Here is a 19,201-nt window from a genome sequence, read left to right on the forward strand (position 1 = left end):
TATTTCGGCTGCATACCAACAAGACTGTGAAGTTTGGCTACAAACAGCAGCACGGAGACAAGCAGTCGATCCTCTCGCCATGTCATTCAGAAGTGCTGTGACCGACCTCTGTATGTCTGCCAGCCAGTCTGTCAGCCAACAGAATTACACGAACAAAGTACCAAAGTAAACCGTGGTCTTGCTACAGGTATACAGTTGTACAACCCAATACTGGTTCAAACTGACCAGTATTAGATAAACCTTGTAATAGTTCACGCATATTGTTAGATTGACAGCATGAAACAATAGGTATACAGTTGTACAGTGTTGCGCAGTGCTGTACAGGTGTGGCGTTTTACAACAGTTCTACCCGTATTATAGAGTTAGTCTTGCTCCAGTGCAGTGCAGCAGTGCACAGTGCTGCCAAGTCACACCTACATGTATCTGACTCATGAGCATCCTGTAGAGTCTGTCATGCTCAGCTGATTGGCTCACTGCACTGTCTTGTCACCCAGCTTGTGTACACGAGAGTCAACAATAGTGTGCATGTCAACAATTTTATTACAATGCCGTGCCTGTTACAACATATATTATAAATAATATAATACAAGTAGTCTTCTGAACAAAGCATGTGACACTTGATCCAATGTGAATCTACTATCTATGTGTTCCAATGTAACGTTACATGTACAGTGTATGCTTAATAACAATCCATCTGGTGGGGTCAGGTGTAGCTGCTGCGACAGCTGTACACCAGGGAGTCATACAGTGACCCGAATCAGGTTTGGGTCACTGTTACAGTCTGTATGACTGACTCCCTGCCAAACCTGGTATGGCTTGGGTCACTGTACGACTGACTCCCTGCCAAACGACTCCCTGATGTACATCATCATCAGGCTCAACTCAAAATCTGAGCGCACTGCGATAGCCTGTGTCATTTTGTGCATGCACGCGAGTTTGTACTGGTAAGCACTGGATGACACACTAGCCAGTCGATCTGCTGTTGATACAGAATCAACAATGTAGATCAGCGAGTACGAAGCTGAACGTTTTTAAGGCCTTCGCATTGTGAGTAGGCATGAGTGTGCATGCTCTGACATGAGGCACATGATGTATGCCATGATGTATGCCATGATGGCCCATCTATCCAGCAACAACAAATAAGCTGATCGCTGTTGCAGTGTCTGACTTCATATCACAGATGCATCATTTCATGCACCAGTTTGAGTGTGCATCTATACAAGAGAGATCGCGATGGACAATGTTGTACTGACGCACTCAGCCGAGCTATCGCACTGCACACTGGCTTACGTGCCAGTGGCATAGAGTACCACGTCATTCGTTCCCATGCTGAGCAGTGTAGTACCAGTCATGCCCAACAACATCGAAGCATGCCAGGTCCGCACAACAGAGTCTTTCCAACGTTTCTGCACATACAGCCACACACAAACACTTAGCAAACAACCTGGTTCTCCTTTCTTGACCTAAGTTCAGACTCCACATTGCGCTGGGTGGAGCACACCAATCAGCCATGGTTAGAGTGATAAAAAATATATATACTTGTGTCCAAAGACACACTATGAAAATACAAGAAACATACTTTGAAGCTGCATGGTGGCTGTGATAGGAAAAAAGTCACAGACTTCGGGTTTAAAAACCAGAGAGAGAGAGAGAGAGAGAGAGAGAGAGAGAGAGAGAGAGAGAGAGAGAGAGAGAGAGAGAGAGAGAGAGAGGAGAGGGAGAGAGCTATACACGCCTCGAGATGAGAGACTACATCAAGTGCTGTAATAGCAGGTTGCAAGGCCTTGGCGGCAGATAGAAGTTGTTTCTGTGCAGCACTATTAAAAAGCGATTCCGACAGGAAGGCTGGAGCCGAATCTCGTCTTACTTCGAGAAGCAGGTATGGTGATAAAAAATACACAAATCAGTACCAGATCATCCAACGCACAGAAGCAAGCAAAATCAAGAAGCTGAAATTTAGCACTACGTAAAGAACAGTGGTCGCAGGTGGAGCAGGTGTAGTTGAAAAAGCGCACAGGTGTACTCAATCACTGTCACCACCGGAACAGCATTGAAGGTTGCATGCCACTTTCACGTGACCAAACCCTAGCATACGGTACACAGCTCTATTGCTGATGTACAGCTATCATGAGAATTGCCCTGTGAGCTATGCTCACCCAGTCACTAACCTTCACATGAACTGAACAGGACTATGAGCCTGATGAACAGCTAAGCGCGCACGCACACACACACGCACACACACACACACACACACACCATGTACAACACACACACTGTCATTCTATGTACATGATGGCTAAATAAACTCAAGAGGAAGAGAAGGGTCTTTCGATATCTTGTTTGGATTTTTTTTTAGTTGGCAGGCTAAGCTGGAGCCGTGTATGCCGATACAGGGAAAGCAACTCATCACCAACCTGAGGATGACTTGACAGATGACTTGACATTGCTGCTGTTGCTGGTACTACCAGTGGCGGACAGAAGTGCAAGTCTGAATGGCACTATGCACACTCCTGTATTGTGAGCACTGCTGTGTATGTTTCCGGTGGACAGGACACATCTAGAGGAGATAGAGAGAAGATGGCCGCCCTGCTTGTGCACGCCCGTCGAAAGCATATCCGTTCATCCGTGCATGCTCTCTGCTCACCTACAGCCTAGGAGCAGCAGCAGCAGCTGTTGTGGGCCTGACACTAGCGTACAACCGCACTCTCCTGCGCCTGCTCAAGCTTCTCAAAGTGAGAGCGGGCATTACGAATATTGATCAACATAGCACTGGATGCTGTGAACAAAAGCAACAAGAACAAAGAGAAGAACATCTAATATTAATGCGACAAAAAGAAAATGGAAAGGAAATAATTATATGCAATCACAAAGGTGCTTGCGTGGAGATAATAAAGTAGGTAGAGCAGGAGAGACGAGAGAGAGAGAGAGAGAGAGAGAGAGAGAGAGAGAGAGAGAGAGAGAGAGAGAGAGAGAGAGAGAGAGAGAGAGAGAGAGAGAGAGAGAGAGAGAGAGAGCACCAGCAGCAATGACTTACGTAGCGTGGAGTCGCTGGTCACGACCAGTACATAGGTGTTAGGAGTGAAGACATCAATGTATGCAGCAAACTGGCTGTTTCGAACCTCCATGCTATGGAACTGAGCTGAGAGCTTACTGCACTCAGCAGAAACAAAACACAGGCATGGCAAACAAAACTAGGGCTGAGTCGGGTGGCATTTTCTTCGGGTATCGGGTTCGGGTAGTTTTCCACGGGTAGCACAGGCACCCGATCGGGTAAGGGTTCCATGGTAACACCACAATGCACCCCTTCCCTTGCACAATGGGTAGACATGCAGAGTATTTCATTAATTTGTACACGTGCACTGTGCACGATGTCATCTTCGGGTTTTCGGGTACTATTCTGTACCCGTCTACCCGAGGTCCTCACGGGTAGCACGGGTACCCGTGCTACCCGTACACACCACTAATTGAAACACAGGCATGGTAAACAAAACCAAATGTTGAAAGCTCATGATAGCTCGGGTGACATCACAAACTAGAAGAGAAGTTTGCAGAGAATGGGTCGGCAATCACAAACTACAGTTGTGGCAAGTGAAATCCGACACTTGCCTTAGGGGACAGCGCCACAAATGGACACCAATGATGTAATGCACTGCACCTAATTTGTACTATAGAGCCGTATGCATCCCAAACAGATCGAAAGGTCACAGCGTAGATACACACAGTTCACAAATATGGTACACATAAGGAGTACTGGTATCCAATCCCCATTCATTTTTGCCAGCACCTTTTGAACCTTGTCTGTGATGAGTACGAGTTTTGTCATCAGACAGATAAAGTTGTATGTAACACATGTACTGTACGTATGCAGGGCTGCAGGGGCTGCAGACTGCATGGTGCAGTCCCTTATGCCAAGTGTCGGATTTCACTTGCCACAACTGTAGAAGAGAAGTTTGCAGTGAATGTGTGTGCAAATGACAGCGTGATTGCGCCTCACCTGCAGCTAAGCTTGAACTGCTTTACGATATTGCTGATCTTCTCAAAACGATGGTCATCGTGATGCTCACGACGCAGAGAGTTGGATATCACCAAGAAAGTTGCCCGTTCGAAGAGCAAGACCTCGTCTGCGTCAATGATCTCAGCAAATTGCTGAAGGCTTCTTTCCAGTTCACTAACATTCGGCACTAGCTGGTACACTATGGACGACCAGGCCTGTGGCAAACACAGAATGCAGGCGATTGCAAAGCTTACACAACACTGGCAACAGTGTCACATCATTCCATTCATGACCATTGTCTCTGAAACACCTTCGAAATCATCAAATGTCAGCAACGTAGCCATCTCGCAAAGAGCACGCATGTTCAGGCTTCTCCCCCCCCCCACACACACACACAAGAACACCAACACACATCATGAGCTAGACACTCGGACAACACAGCATCCCAAACACACTGTACAAGAAATTCACCAGGACAATAGCTGTGCTGTGCATGGGAGGGGGGGGGGGGGGGGGGCAGTTGATTGTACGGCTATGCATACCTTGTAGAGGGTTTCATCCCATATGGACGTCTTGAACGCCGTGACCTCCAGAGGTCGTGATAACCGCTTCAACTCTTCTTCCCGTTGTGCAAATACCTGCAAGAAACAACATAGTCAGGTTTGATTGAATGACACACATACGCACACACAAACATACAAAAACATGCACACGCACGCACGCACACACACACACACGCGCGTAGACAAGACGCTGACTGCACGTACGATGAACGCACAAGCACACATGCAGCAGCAGCAGCACTGTAGTGTGCATGCAGCAGTACATCACCACGAACAGTGCACTTGCCCCACTGGACAAACATGGAGAAGACAACCAAACAAAACGAGGAGAAGTTCCAAAATCAACACCTGCTTACGGCATCGCGGTGACTATCGGCAATCAAGTCCATCTTGTGCACAAGACAGAAGACCTTTGCTTTGGGCGAGTTCTCCAGGATTGCCTCAAGACAGGACTGGTAGTAATGGATGTCCTTATCACGCTCCTCGCTCTTCACGTCAAACACGTAGATGAGCACCTCCACGTTGCGGAAGATGGTGTCGCGCTGGCTGGTGAAGTAGTTTTCCATGAACGCCTCTGCCTGAGTACCGCAAGAAACCCGCAGACAGGCAGGAACACAAACACATCCGTATCAATACAGGTAGACATAACCGGCACAAAGGAGGTTTACAGAGTCTCCACAGTATTCGTGTCGAGCCCTCTCCGCTGGCTAAAGGAAATCCCTCTTTATAACTCATAAGTGCAGGTAAGTAGCCCAGAGTGTAGCTGTGCCCACTCGACTGTATGTAGACACGCTGACTCTGGCCAGCATTAAATCCCCGTTGAGTGTGCGCCTGAGCTATGCAGTGCAACGGTGTCACAGCTACCAGAGGAGGTGAACAGACTGAGCAGCACAGGCATGTAGCTGGGGATAGCACCGGGGTTTACGGACTCGCATCCCAGCCAAGGGCCACACAACCGATGCAAAAAACACCCGGTCAAAAGCGCGAACTTCTCTGGTGAGACATGCATTCTAGGACCATAACACCCGTCAAACAAATGCCCAGTGGTTCCGGGGCAACCTGGAAAACGTACGAAATGAGAGCCTGCTAGCATATGCGACAGGACAATACATAGGTAAACTAGAGAGAGAGAGAGAGAGAGAGAGAGAGAGAGAGAGAGAGAGGGAGGGAGAGAGAGAGAGAGAGAGAGAGAGGGAGAGGAGAGAGAGAGAGAGAGAGAGAGAGAGAGAGAGAGAGAGAGAGAGAGAGAGAGAGAGAGAGAGAGAGAGAGAGAGAGAGAGAGAGAGAGAGAGAGACAGAGAGAGACAGAGAGAGAGAGAGAGAGAGAGAGAGAGAGAGAGAGAGAGAGAGAGAGAGAGAGAGAGAGAGAGAGAGAGAGAGAGAGAGAGAGAGAGAGAGAGAGAGAGAGAGACAGAGAGAGAGAGAGAGAGAGAGAGAGAGAGAGAGAGAGAGAGAGAGGAGAGAGAGAGAGAGAGAGAGAGAGAGAGAGAGAGAGAGTAAGTTACATTTATAAAGACAGGTAAGTCTAACAAATGAGGACTGAGACTTCTACAACAAGGTGTTTACGCCTGAAAGCAGGTGCATGATTTAACAAGCAGGTTGTCAGTCTAGATTTTATGCGCAGATGGAGAAAAAGCGCAGAATTTTTGTAATGAGATGAAAAGCAGAAATAATAAGAAATAATAAGAAAAGATGAAATGAAAGCCTGCTCACAACCCCGCCCAGCCTTGCGAACTGGGTATGGTGGATTAAGAACCCGGTTCAACGCTCGAGCAAGCGCTCTCCACTCAAGGTGTTCACAGCAACTGATAGGAATTCGTATGGGAAAATTATAGAAAAGAAATAATAAGATAAAGAGAATAATTTTCAACGCACGAGAGAGAGAGAGAGAGAGAGAGAGAGAGAGAGAGAGAGAGAGAGAGAGAGAGAGAGAGAGAGAGAGAGAGAGAGAGAGAGAGAGAGAGAGAGATAGAGATAGAGAGAGAGACAGAGAGAGACAGAGACAGAGACAGAGAGATAGATAGAGAGAGAGAGAGAGAGAGAGAGAGAGAGAGAGAGAGAGAGAGAGAGAGAGAGAGAGACAGAGAGAGACAGAGAGAGATAGATAGAGATAGATAGAGAGAGAGACAGACAGACAGACAGAGTATAAAACAAGCTAGTCAGATGTGTGCTACTAGGGTATGGGAGTATAGGTGCACAAGGCACGAAGGTCATCAACACAGAGACCCAACACAGAGACCCTCCTCATGCAGCAAAGCCAATGTGCCACAGTAACACTGCCACTGTTCACTGTGCACAACCAAGCACTGTACGGTGTATGCTTCATGCACCAGCAAGAGTACGTAACCCCCAAGAGTGTGCAACTCCAGTCTACTGCGTCTGCTGCGAGAGCAGAACTTCACATCACGTGACAAACTCATACACATTATTTGCACCTTGTGCATAACAGCGACAGGGGTTGTGCACCAGACTGCCTTGGGTACAACTCCTTGGCGGTCACTTTGCACTGTTTGCCAGTGCAAGCTACTGAACCATGGCATGTGTAGTTCTGCTCTTGCAGCACTGGGTACAGGTTGGACAGGCAGTTGCACACTCTAGGGGCAAGAGTACATACCCCCACCCCAAGAGTGTGCAACTCTCGCATACCCTAGTGCCCGGACAGAATTTCAAGTTGATGTCAATTTATGATGCAATGCTCCTTGCACCAGTGATTTACGACATTTGTACGAGGTGTGTCAACGCATCACATGTGTTTCCTTGGGGTAATTTGAACAGGATCAAATGTGGCTTTGTCCATCACAGGTTCAGGATACGTCTGATAATACCGTAAAATCCCGCCAGAGCGCCCCGTCTCTCCCATCCGCCCCTCCCTGACTTCTCGTCAGGGACGTGATTGATTGTATCCTCGTATGACTCTGTCGCAGTCTGTGATGCCGTACTGCACTGCAGACGCGTGCTCGACCCCGTTGGAAATGTACGCAACAGTGCCCACCCTCCTGACCAGGGATCGCACAAACCCTGCGTTTTGTCGGGTCTGTTCGTCTCCTGGCTCTTGACCTTTGGTCGGTGTACGAGATGCACGAACAATTTTCGTAGGGTGAGTACTTTTTCATGTAGCACTGAATGCGGCAAGTAGGACTCGCCCATCCGCCCCTCCCCACCTGAAGCGTCGAGGAGGTAGGGGCGCTCTGGCGGGATTTTACGGTACATGTACAGTGCGCATTCCATCATAAAAATGACATCAACTTGAAATTCTGTTGGGACAGCAGTCTGCAGTTAGGGTTTACCGGGTGTTAGTGGCCTTCGTGAGTTCCATTCGGGAACGGACACGATAATTTACTCTTTCTTTTACGAGACAGCACCCACAGTCGAGTTGCACACTCTTGCTACTTGCCAGGGGTTATGCACTCTTGCTACTTGCTAGGGGGTATGTACTCTTGGTACTAAACATGTACACGGGCATGCATCCGCCAGCCCTGACCCCCCCCCCCCCCCCCACACACATACACACACAGGCGTACTACATGTCACCCATGCCCATGCAAACACAGCGTCACAAAGCTACGCACACAGTTCACATACCCGCCACAGTCCCACAGATTCAGGACGAGATTTCCCAGGAAGCGGACATGAGAGTGCTCCACATCAACTGAAAACACACACAGACACAGACACACACACAGGCACACACACAGACACACAGACACTCACACAGACACACACGTACACACACACACACACACACACGTGCACAGTGAGCCAACACAGCACAATTGAATACTGTACATGAGACTAACAGTAGTCTGTTAGGGAATAATAGAGGGGAGCAGAGGGGGGCTGTCCGCGTGTACGATGTGACCAACACAATAATTACGTGGCAAGCGGAATTTCAGCAGATGTCGTATACATGCATACACACTAGGTGACCAAATGATCACGGTTGAGCGGATGTAGTATCCATACAGTGACGTTTTCATCAAGCTGCCATGCCTTTTTTGCCAGTCATTTACACCAGGTGTATGTGTAGGTGTGTAGGTGATGGGTAAGCAGCTGCACCATGACCAGCACAGTGACCACGCTGGTCCACTTCAACCGCAACATGGAAGTAATGATAAAGTTCGGACGCTATAGCCCTTGGAGGAATATTATACTGAAGTTTGAGGTTGCTATGATCTCTCACTCACGCCCCCCCCCCCTCGCTTTTTTGCAGACAAAACCTTGAACGCATAAATGTATCTGGATTGAAATTCCAACCATCATGCTGTACAGTACCAAAATCCCACTGATCATTACAGATTATTTGAATGCTATTTTAGCTACATGTACTTGAGCTGCGAATACCTTGATGCCATGTACCGCGTACATGTACTAAGATCAAATTTTCAGCGCAAATTGTCAGAGGATCTTTCTCTTACTTGTAGCACACAAACGCCGCGTGTCCCTGGCGATGTAGTTGGCGAAGATGATTGAGCGCATGCTAGTCTTTCCGGCACTGCTCTTGCCCATTAAGAGCACCTACCAACAGACAACGGTACACACAAGCAAATGAATAAAGTTGCGACAACGGCATGAAAGAGCTGTACATTTTCATATTCTTATCAAGAGACAAGGAGTAGAGCCAACACGAATACAGGGACGAAACCCACTAACCTTCTTGCGCGCCATTGCCACTACAGCTGTTGTATAAGACTGCGACACAGAATTTCAATTCAATGGTTTCTTTGTGTTCGCCAATTTCAAGCTTTCAACACTGCATAGAACTATAAGACTCCAAACAGAACAACGAATCGTCAGCTGTGCAAGCTCCTTCTTGAAAAATGAAATCTCAACTGTTTTGTTTGTTCCCATCCGAGTTTTTCTACAAAAATAAAATTTAATGTGTCATCATGATGGAAAATGACATGTCGACATGATCATGTGACCACTGCCCTGGTACTGGACCAGGTCTTCGCGGACGGGACCGGAAGATCCCTGGACTACATGACTGTACTTGTAGAGGCTGGACCCGGGTACCCTGGCCTGGCCCGCCCTGGTCGACTGGTTGAACTCGATCGACCTCGCGATCCCCGTACATCATGGTACAGTCAGTACAAGTACAAGTCACTTGCGAAAGGCACAGCTAGCTAGCATGCTCACGATCACAAAACCAGAACACCAAAACACACTTTCAACGAATGCACCCAGCAAGAAGTCGTTGTCTCTTTTATTTTACTTGCTGCCATTATATGGCTGGGGTTCATGGCTGCTTGAATCCAATGTAGACTGACGAAGGTCGTTTACAATTTGTAGTTACAGTGATTTTTGTTGCCGGCCGCATGGTTGTGGCAGTGCGGTGAACTAGATTTCCGGACTGGCTGCCATATGGATATGATTCGGCTGGCTATTGAGCAGTGGTGTGACATTTTGAGGTTGCTGTGACGCTCAGCTGCAGTTCGTGGCGTTTATTTATGGGATGCGACATCTCTTTGGTGTATTCTGACAGTTTAGGAAGATGAGTGGCCGGATCGGAGATCTTTCGGATCAGCAGAACCAAGCATTGAAAAGTATACGTCGCCTAATTAGTGAGGGTGGTCCCGGAACCCCTACCACACAGAAAACAGACGTGGATTTACTGCGATTTTTGCGGGCCAGATCATTCAATGTGGTAGCTGCATTCAAGCAATGGAAGCAGACTCAGGAATGGCGCGAGGCGTACGCTGTTGAAGATATTTTGAAAGGGTCCTATCCTCTGGAAGAGGAATTAAAGTCAACTCTATCTCTAGCCTATCACGGTGAAGATTTGGACCATCGGCCGTTGTATCTAGAGCGCAGTGGGGCCGTCGATCCACTGATTGTGGCGCAGCTCAATGTGGAAGCTGTAGTCCGCCGTCACATCTATCATCAAGAGTTTATGGTACGGCGAGTGGAAGAAAACGCACACCAATACGATCATGCCGGCCTGGATAACTGGTGCGAGATCCATGACATGCGCGGCTTGTCACTGCAACATCGTCAAGTGCTGGGCATGTTCACACGGCTAGCCCGTATTGATACCGATTTCTACCCAGAACGAGCTGGCCGCATATTCTTCGTCAATGTACCGGCAGTTTTCCCGGCGCTGTGGAAAATTTGCCGCCGTGCACTAGATGCCAAGACCCGGGAAAAGTTTGTTGTGCTCAGTGCAAACCGAATGGGAGAGCTCTATGACTACTTCTCTCCCGACCAGCTGCCTGTGGAGTATGGTGGAACGGTGCAAGATCTGTTCCCGCCGCTTCCCCCTGCTTTCTCCAGTCGGCGCGAGTCACGGCCGCTGGATGGTGTCAAGTTCTTGGACACGCCGGTGTTAGCCCGGCGTCGTGTGATGAAGGCAGTGGAATGCCGAGCTGGTGATGTTGTCAGTTGGTACTTCCGCGTTGCCAGCAAGGACGTCAAGTTCTGTGCCTACTGGAGTAACAAGACCGACGCGGTGAACACTGCCAATCCGGCGGAAGTGTCGCGCTGGCTTGATGGCAGCTCTGTCGTGTCAGAATCCTGTGTGATCAGCGCATCGTCCGATGGCTTCAGTGACTCGTACTTCTCCACAGAAGCAGGTGTGCTAGGCATGGTGTGGGACAATGACTCTCTGTTCCAGTCACGTCTTATCTCCTTCCAGCTCTCAGTGGAGAAGTCAACACACTATGATGTGGCTGCTGAGAGTAGGTTGACAACTGGTGATGATGCAGTCGATGGTGATGCCGAGGTAGAGATCAATGCATCCTGCAATACTTTGACGGCGTCTGAAATTGACACCGGCAGCAAGGTTACTAAGATAGAAAATGGAGATGTCAAAATCACCTTGCTTGATACCTAGCCAGAGAATATCGGACATCGTCAGCTTAGACACACAACTCACCTGTATCAGGCCAAGCTAGTATCTTAATGTAAGCCAAGTGCTCTATGCGGACAGTTTACTACTGCTTAGTGGTGGCAACGTCTCCTTGATGGCTCACGCAAGCATTTGTAGCTGACCAGCGTTGGCTGCTCAAGATCTCTTTTAATTTAAAAACTTCTAGTTTTTACGCAGTATCCGCCAAGTGACGCAGAACAATTCGAGAATTTTTAAAGTAAAGATGATCTATGGTGAACTGATAATGTCATAGGCGTGTAGTGTAACGCCAGCACCCGCTGTGTAAACAACTGGTGCCTTACATACGCCAGCACCCGCTGTGTAAACAACTGGTGCCTTACATACGCCAGCACCCGCTGTGTAAACAACTGGTGCCTTACATACGCCAGCACCCGCTGTGTAAACAACTGGTGCCTTACATACGCCAGCACTATACTCTATTGTGGACTGCAGTGGTCGGTAGATCTGTGCCGCAGTGGCGCTATCATCGTTCTTTCTCTGATCCCTACCTAGCCTTGAAGTCTGCCGTAGCGCCTGGGCACTGTGATGGCCCGGTACGCGATGTTACTCCACAGAATGACACAGCTGCTGAATGGCGTGACCTGACCGCCGAGTAGCATGGCCTTCTGCTGCAGTGTTATGAGTGTTCGTCATCCACCCCCCTGGCCCTGTCTACTTCATTTCTTATGCCCTGGTTGTATCCGCTGGGCGCACTAGTTCTATTTTCATACAGCGCTACGCGCCTTTTTCTATATCTTATGAGCAACATAATTACGCCAATATCCCGGTATTTTCGACACTCGTTTTCGCACTGTTATGTACTGGCGTGTATTAGCTAAAGGAGTCTGGGGTTGTATTTGAAAACTTTGTTATGTGATGGCTCTGCTGCTTCAATCACTGCTGCTGTCCTATTTATATTTCTCTGCTATCTACTCACACTGTAGACCAGACCAATGCACCGCCGTGCTTTGCACCATGGATTCCCTATCTGATTTACTCTCTCTTTAGCGCCGACTCGAATAGAAACGAGTCGCCTGGAACCTAGAAACTTATAGACTGCTGCCCATGTGGCTGCATTTTGACTTTAGTGCACTTTTGTTGTGTTTTCCGTTGAGACTTAGAAGCTGTCTAGATAGCTGCAGGTTCTGCTACAACCACCATGTTTTCATGACTGCATGCTTATTGTTATATTATGTACCTTTTTTGCTTAACTGAATGACATCTATCGTGTGTGTGTGTGTGTGTGTGCCGGTGGTGTGTGTGTGTGTGTGTGTGTGTGTGGTGTGGGCCGGTGGGGTGGGTGGGTATTGGGGGTTGATTCACACGCAGCTTTGCCAGTTAGATGCGCAGTTTATAACACCTGGCACAAGTCATGATCTGTGTCATTCAGATCGTTGTCTGCTAAGAGAAAACCAGTGGGTGTACATGTACAATCCAGTGCATTTGCAGATTTGTGTGCTTTTTTTCTCCTGCTGTTTAATTTTGTGTGCCACTTGCATCAGTGGGGAGCTGGGTTATTGTGTCGGGTCTCCATACTTGAGGAGTGGATAGTGCCGATATAATTATAGAAAAAGAACTGACTGCATGCCAAATATTTCTGGAGCACTCTCCACAGGGCCTTGGGGTTAGCATGGATTTGTGAAATAACTGAAATTGCTTGCTTCCATATGCCCAGGCCATCTAGCCACAGTAATGGGAGATGGAAACTGGCTCACTGGGCACCTGCAGTGAAAGGCATGCATGACATTTACAAAATTAATATTCGGGGAAAGTACACTAAAGGCCTCGTAAGGACACAACTAGCTGTAGGACAATAGAACTCCTGAGGAGGTGCTTGACTTGTATTGCGGAGTCTAGCTCTGAAGAAGTACTACTACACTTGTGTGTGTGTGGGTGTGTGTGTGTGTGTTCACAATGAGAGCGGGACTTGGTACTGGCATGCTCCCCTCCCTGGAAAACATGCTGAAAGCTGCAGACATATACCTGACTGTGCAGTAAACTGAGCACCTATAATTGTAGTGGAGTCATGCGATCTGGGAGGTGAGATTATTATTCCAGAATTAATTTCAGTCGGAAAACTCATCGGAGAAAAAGTACGAAGTCATATTTTCGGCAAAATGGGTCTGTGGAATACAGAACACAAGTAACACGGTAGTTCAATGCAAACTGCACAGCTCTCTTCAAACAATTCCAAATACAGCATGTTCACAAACATGCTATAGGTCTAACTTAGGTCTAATTTAGATTTAAACACACACACACACACACAAGATAAAAATCACAGTCGAACGGGACCAAACCCAGGTAGGCAGTGCTGGTAATTCAGTTCCCATGTGTACGATGCACAAGAGAAAAGATAGCACAGCTCATTCTGACCAGGGAAGCGCCAAAGAGGACAGCACACGTGCTGTCCAGTTAGCAGAAACCTGAGCCACAGGCATGGAACTAGCACCGTGGAGCAAATAGAGTTCAATACTGCGCAGCGTTACCTTTGGTCATACTACATGTACAGGAACGAGTCAAGCAGGGAACAGCTAACAAAATCAAATCACTACCACCACATACATACTCACTGTTACGGTTAGAGCTCAAGGGATTACTAAACATCGGTCATGAGCCACGTGTTGCACATCAGCCCTCTCTGTTAGCTTGCTGCCAAATCCACCACCCTTGGATTATCTGATTTAGGATGCGTGTCTCTGGACTTGTGTTGACTATAGCTCTGTCGCACCCTGTAATAATATGTCTCTGGACTTGATAAATAAACTGCAGAGCACTGGTATTGGTGTCATCTTGATGGGGATGGTCATGGCGGCAGTTGGTAAAGTGGATATGCACCATCACAGTTCTGTTTCTGAACAGGTGGTCCCAGTTTTCATGGTGTGTGGACTGTTGCACTGAGCAGTGGCTTGAACTGAGCTTAGCTGCTGATATTCCAGTGCGTGTGTGTGTGCCACTCTGTTCACGATCAGGCTGATCAGTAGCTAAGCAGCGTGTGTAGATGCTGATGGCTGCAAAGACATTCGCTTCACGTTGGCAGCGGATGTGTGCCCAGTGACTACACAGACATGGAGTGTATAAGTTACTACACAGACATGGAGTGTATAAGTTACTACACAGACATGGAGTGGATAAGTTACTACACAAGCTGCACTGACTGTGACAGTAGTGGCAGTAGTAACAGTCCTCGCACTTGCACTACTCTACACCATGCCGGCCGACTATCACTGCATCGACACTTGACACGCGCAGCCGGGTTCTACACGGTACACCACTACTAGTACTAGTATGCCTGTACAGTCTGTACAGTGTAGTTGATGTAGAGCATGCCCATAACACACAACCTGCACACAGTGCGGAGATGACTGACGACTTGCTGCGAATGCTGTGTAGATTGGTACTGCAAACATTGCATCTGGCAGTAAATACTCTTCGGTTTGGATGTGGAAGTGAGTGTGTGCTCAGCACCAACATATAGCCAGCTACTGCAGACTCTGAGAGGTATTCTACCACTGTCAGTGATCCACTGGTGTCGTTGTCATCATCGTCGTCTCTCTTCCTCACATATCAAATATGTCAGATGGGAGTTCATCATTTTCATCTTGCTGCTGCTGTTGCATCTGCTGCTTCTCCAGGAACTGCCTCCAGACGCCGAGCGCTTCGTTGTGCAGGCGTACATCCAGGCCGTCAACGCAGCGCGCAACACGTGGCACAATCACACACTCGCCACCGCCCGTCACTTCCATCTCGCCGATCAGCTGTATGAGAGAGTGCAGCCGGTAGGGGAACGGCTCCACCAGACGAGTACTGACTGTCAGTCGTGAGCCGTCACTACCTGACAGAACAGCAGTGGATGACACCGGGTTTAGCTGAACCAACCTGCAGTAGAAACACACACGCGCAACAGGGGGGTATTAGATAAACAAGAAAGCTGCCTGGGACGACCCGTCGAGTAAAACCAGAGGGGGGGGGGGGGGCTTCTATTTGTCCATTGCCAATTTTGAGGAGGCTTCTATTCAAGAGGGGCTCTTATTGGTTTCAATGAATACCGGTACATGTATTCCAATCAAATGTACGCGGTGTGAACATGTATATACATGTCCACGCACGACATGCTTTGTACACACTTGACCCTAAGAGCTTTGAGGAAGTTCCTGAAGTTTGTTCTTCTCTTGAGTTTAATAACAGCAGAATGTTTTCCGCAAATTTGGGGCATTCCGGAACAATGAGCAGCTGATGTGCTTACTTGCCAATGGTTCGAACAGCTTTTCCGTCCAGAGCGGACCCCTGCTGTACCACCTCATCCAGCTTGAGCACTCTGCCTGATTGTAGACGCATCGACATGTTGTCAGAGTAACTGATGCACACCAACCCAGTTGCAAGGAAACTACAAACATGAAGCAAATAATAATTAATTACGATTACTCTGGCGAAAGCATCAGCTTTGCGAAACCATCTTCCTCGACATGAGTTTGAGCAAGGTTAGGATACACGTATATCCAGTCAAGCCTCAACAAAGGAATAATTATACTGAACTGTCTGAAGGCACAGGATGCATCAGAACAGAGAAATTTCAGAATGCTGTTTTCTCGATCCACTTTTTAAATCGATTATAAAAAATAGAAAAAACTCAAGTCTTCATGCGCATGCATCTAAACGAATGACGTAATTTCACCTGTTCATGACTTCATGATGCAAGTAGGGATTCGGGAGTCGGGATCGGAGTGCAGAAATGTGGCAACGCCGGTGTATGTACATGTTTGGTTGCAAGCAGGGAGTTGTACCGGCATTGTATACTATACTCCCTGGTTGCAAGCAGGGAGTCGTAAAAGGTTTTTACGACTCCCTGCTTGCAAGTAAGTTACATTTGTAATACTGTACACACATTTGTAGTGTATGATCTCTGTAAATTTCACTTTTCAGGTGACCTCTCCATACAGATTGAGTGACCTGATACAAGTGATGGGTGTGATCTAAAACAATTATTCTAGGTGTCACTGTCGACATGTCAGAGACAGAGTGGCTTCCCAATTACAAGTGTACATGCCAACGCCGCATGCGCACAGCATTAACTTACGTATCTACAAAACACAGGACACGTTTCAAGGTCTTCGACTTAGCGACAAACACGCACAGATAACACACAAACACACCATCCGTGTACTCTGTACGTCCGTCGCAAGAGAAACACGCAGAATCTGCAACTGCGCAAACACACGTTACTCACACCATGTATGACACCCACACCCACACCCACACATACACACCCACCCACACACGTCACACACACGTCACCCACAACACACACACACACACCAACCAACACAAACATATCCACGGGAGAACACGGTATTGCTATCGTACCGGCAAACCAGCTGAAATGATAGGTATGGATATCTCCCCAGCGGTTGTTATTGCAAGAACTCGATCACAACGAATAACAAAAAACTGAGGAGTGACTACAAGGCTAAACATACAAGACAAGACGTTTGATAGTGAATAACATTGACAATAGCAAAACCGCTCCAGCTAACGAGTATCAAGCAAAATGTAGTACATAATAAATGCGAGGAGTAAAACTTGGATGACGCCAATTACGGACTTTAAAGCAAGAAAATAGTGGTTTATGCATGTGAGAGAAAGTTGAAAGGTCATCAGGTAGACTTCTGGGAAACTTTAGTAAAAATGATAGGGCAAAACGTGATAAACTTATTGCACTCTCTTCATGCAGGCCAATGAAGAAAAAAATAGGCATTTGAATGCTGACAGCAATGTGTGTGTGTGTGTGCGTGTGCGTTGCTACTGCTGCTGCTATGGAAGAGACCTCACTGCAAGTGCTCACGTCACTCCCACCAAGAGGCCACGTGATCAGACAAGGCAGCGGAACAACGGGACAGGAGGTATGTATGTATGTATGTATGTATGTGTGTGTGTGTGTGTGTGTGTGTGTGTGTGTGTGTGTGTGTGTGTGTGTTCACAATCTATTGGGGAAAGGCACTACATCCTACGCTCCTGTTTTCCTCTAGGTGATAAACAAGTGCAAAGCATATCTTGATGAGCTATATGTAGTTCAAAAACTGATTTCGGACGCACACATACTGGGCGAACGCAACCTCACTTGGCCATATGTGCCATCAGCGCATCTTGCGTGGAAATTCGGCGTAAACAGTGGCACACATAGCCATTTAGCCTGCACAGCTGCGGTTAGTCTACACCTGACTGCCATAAACACTCTCATCACTGTATGCTATGTAGAGAAAGAAATCCTCCTCATGATGCTCCTGGTACAAAGCACCCATGGTTGCGCTGGTGGGTGGGATCACGTTCTTGACGAAAAAGAACAGTGCATCTTCGGCGCGCAGGTGAATGCGCTTGCGGATAAGAAAGTAGAATTGCCCGACTGGAATGGAAGCAGTCGCACAGTCAAACGCGCGTGCGCACACACACATAGTACACACGCGTGCACACGCACACACATACATGCGCACACGCACGCACACACACACATACACACACAAGCACACACAAATACACACACACACACAAGCACACACAAATACACACACACACACACAAGCACACACACAAATACACCACACATACACACACACCATACACACACACACACACACATACACACACACACACACACACACACACACACACACACACACACACACACACACACACACATGAGCAACCAGAGGAGTAGTTTTCTTACCACATGAAAGCTACGTTGCACGTTAACGCCAATTTCTTTCTAAAGACACGTGTACATGCTCAGTGCTTCAAAAACACTGCAGGTGTACAAAAGCCATGCAGGAAACCAATAAACCCAACTGGAGAAAGCACTCACCCGTCAAGTCAGCTGGTACCAAGTACTTCTTTTTGTCCAAGTCGCCGATTCGGGCCTTGGGTGCCTTTTCTACGATAACCTACAGTCCACAATGCATGCAGAACACCACTACTGATGAACCAGGCCATCAGACTCTGTGCTGGACACGTTCGCCAACGACCTACCGGCACACGATCCGGGTACTTCTTGCGAATTTTCTCTCCCTCGGACCTCCGTTTCTCGAACGGATGGTCCTCCTTATACTGCCACTTCATTGCGAACCAGCGAGCTGAGCTTCTCCAGAAGTCTAGCTAAATTGAACTCTAAGCAGTCAGAACGCTTTTGAAAGCTGCTAAGAGGCCAGGGATGCCTTTCGAAGGAAAATTTCAGTCAAGGATGCGGAACAAAGCTAACAACATATTGCAGCCATCAACTGTGTCTTTTCAAGCTTTTTCCAATGATTTCAACGTGATTTCAACGTGCATGAGCCATACCGTACATCTAGCATGCAGTCATGCAGATACGTCAGTACATGCGATGATCGAGCAATGCGACGAGCATGCATGCACAAGCTTCCTGGATCATGGACGACGTCATGACATTATTCAAGAATCTTCAAAAAAAACCATGACACATACCATGCAGCATTACTGCACGGCACGTCATGTCAGGAAAACGCATGCGCAATAAAGGTTTCAAATCGTTTTGCACTACAACTCTACGGTAAACTGTAAAACTGTAAACTCTACGTAAACTCTACGGTTTTACAACTCCTTTCGGCTTCAGCGCTGCATGCGCTGCAGCCGGCTAGCCTGCAGCTCGGTTTTCGTGCGTGTTTGCACCAGGAAGTAGGAAAATACCGGTATTTTTACTACCTGTTCGCCCGCGTTTGTCGCGGCGGCGCGCTGTAGACTACGACCGCTCGCTCGACCAGATCGTATCCC

At 47.8% G+C, this 19,201-nt stretch overlaps 5 protein-coding genes across 5 annotated transcripts in view; 2 read left to right on the forward strand and 3 right to left on the reverse strand.

Moving 5' to 3' along the window:
* LOC135808192 (uncharacterized) overlaps positions 1-797 on the forward strand; it is a 20,981-nt gene extending 20,184 nt beyond the window's left edge. Inside the window, exon 14 of the mRNA XM_065321346.1 lies at positions 1-797. This exon is cut by the window's left edge and continues 674 nt beyond it. The gene's annotated coding sequence lies outside the window, so the exon portion shown is untranslated.
* Positions 798-1,448: 651 nt separating this feature from the next.
* LOC135808195 (ras-related GTP-binding protein A-like) lies at positions 1,449-9,389 on the reverse strand. The gene is made up of 8 exons (XM_065321349.1): positions 9,208-9,389; positions 8,973-9,072; positions 8,136-8,206; positions 4,914-5,135; positions 4,537-4,632; positions 3,995-4,209; positions 3,035-3,150; positions 1,449-2,776 (listed from the first exon to the last, which is right to left on the reverse strand). The coding sequence occupies exons 1-8, from the start codon at positions 9,220-9,222 to the stop codon at positions 2,688-2,690; spliced, it is 924 nt and encodes a 307-aa protein (XP_065177421.1). The 5' UTR covers positions 9,223-9,389; the 3' UTR covers positions 1,449-2,687.
* Positions 9,390-9,703: 314 nt separating this feature from the next.
* On the forward strand, positions 9,704-12,638 carry LOC135808196 (uncharacterized). Its single transcript, XM_065321350.1, has one exon. The coding sequence runs from the start codon at positions 10,049-10,051 to the stop codon at positions 11,384-11,386; it is 1,338 nt and encodes a 445-aa protein (XP_065177422.1). The 5' UTR covers positions 9,704-10,048; the 3' UTR covers positions 11,387-12,638.
* An 816-nt stretch (positions 12,639-13,454) lies between these two features.
* LOC135808197 (CST complex subunit TEN1-like) lies at positions 13,455-16,036 on the reverse strand. Its single transcript, XM_065321351.1, has 2 exons — positions 15,669-16,036; positions 13,455-15,301 (listed from the first exon to the last, which is right to left on the reverse strand). The coding sequence occupies exons 1-2, from the start codon at positions 15,764-15,766 to the stop codon at positions 14,983-14,985; spliced, it is 417 nt and encodes a 138-aa protein (XP_065177423.1). The 5' UTR covers positions 15,767-16,036; the 3' UTR covers positions 13,455-14,982.
* Positions 16,037-16,755: 719 nt separating this feature from the next.
* Positions 16,756-18,705, reverse strand: LOC135808198 (gamma-aminobutyric acid receptor-associated protein). The gene is made up of 3 exons (XM_065321352.1): positions 18,443-18,705; positions 18,279-18,357; positions 16,756-17,822 (listed from the first exon to the last, which is right to left on the reverse strand). Exons 1-3 carry the CDS (start codon positions 18,530-18,532, stop codon positions 17,632-17,634), a joined length of 360 nt encoding a protein of 119 aa, XP_065177424.1. The 5' UTR covers positions 18,533-18,705; the 3' UTR covers positions 16,756-17,631.
* Positions 18,706-19,201: the final 496 nt, after the last annotated feature.

The sequence above is a fragment of the Sycon ciliatum genome, chromosome 2 (assembly GCF_964019385.1).
Source record: "Sycon ciliatum chromosome 2, ocSycCili1.1, whole genome shotgun sequence".
NCBI lineage: Eukaryota > Metazoa > Porifera > Calcarea > Leucosolenida > Sycettidae > Sycon > Sycon ciliatum.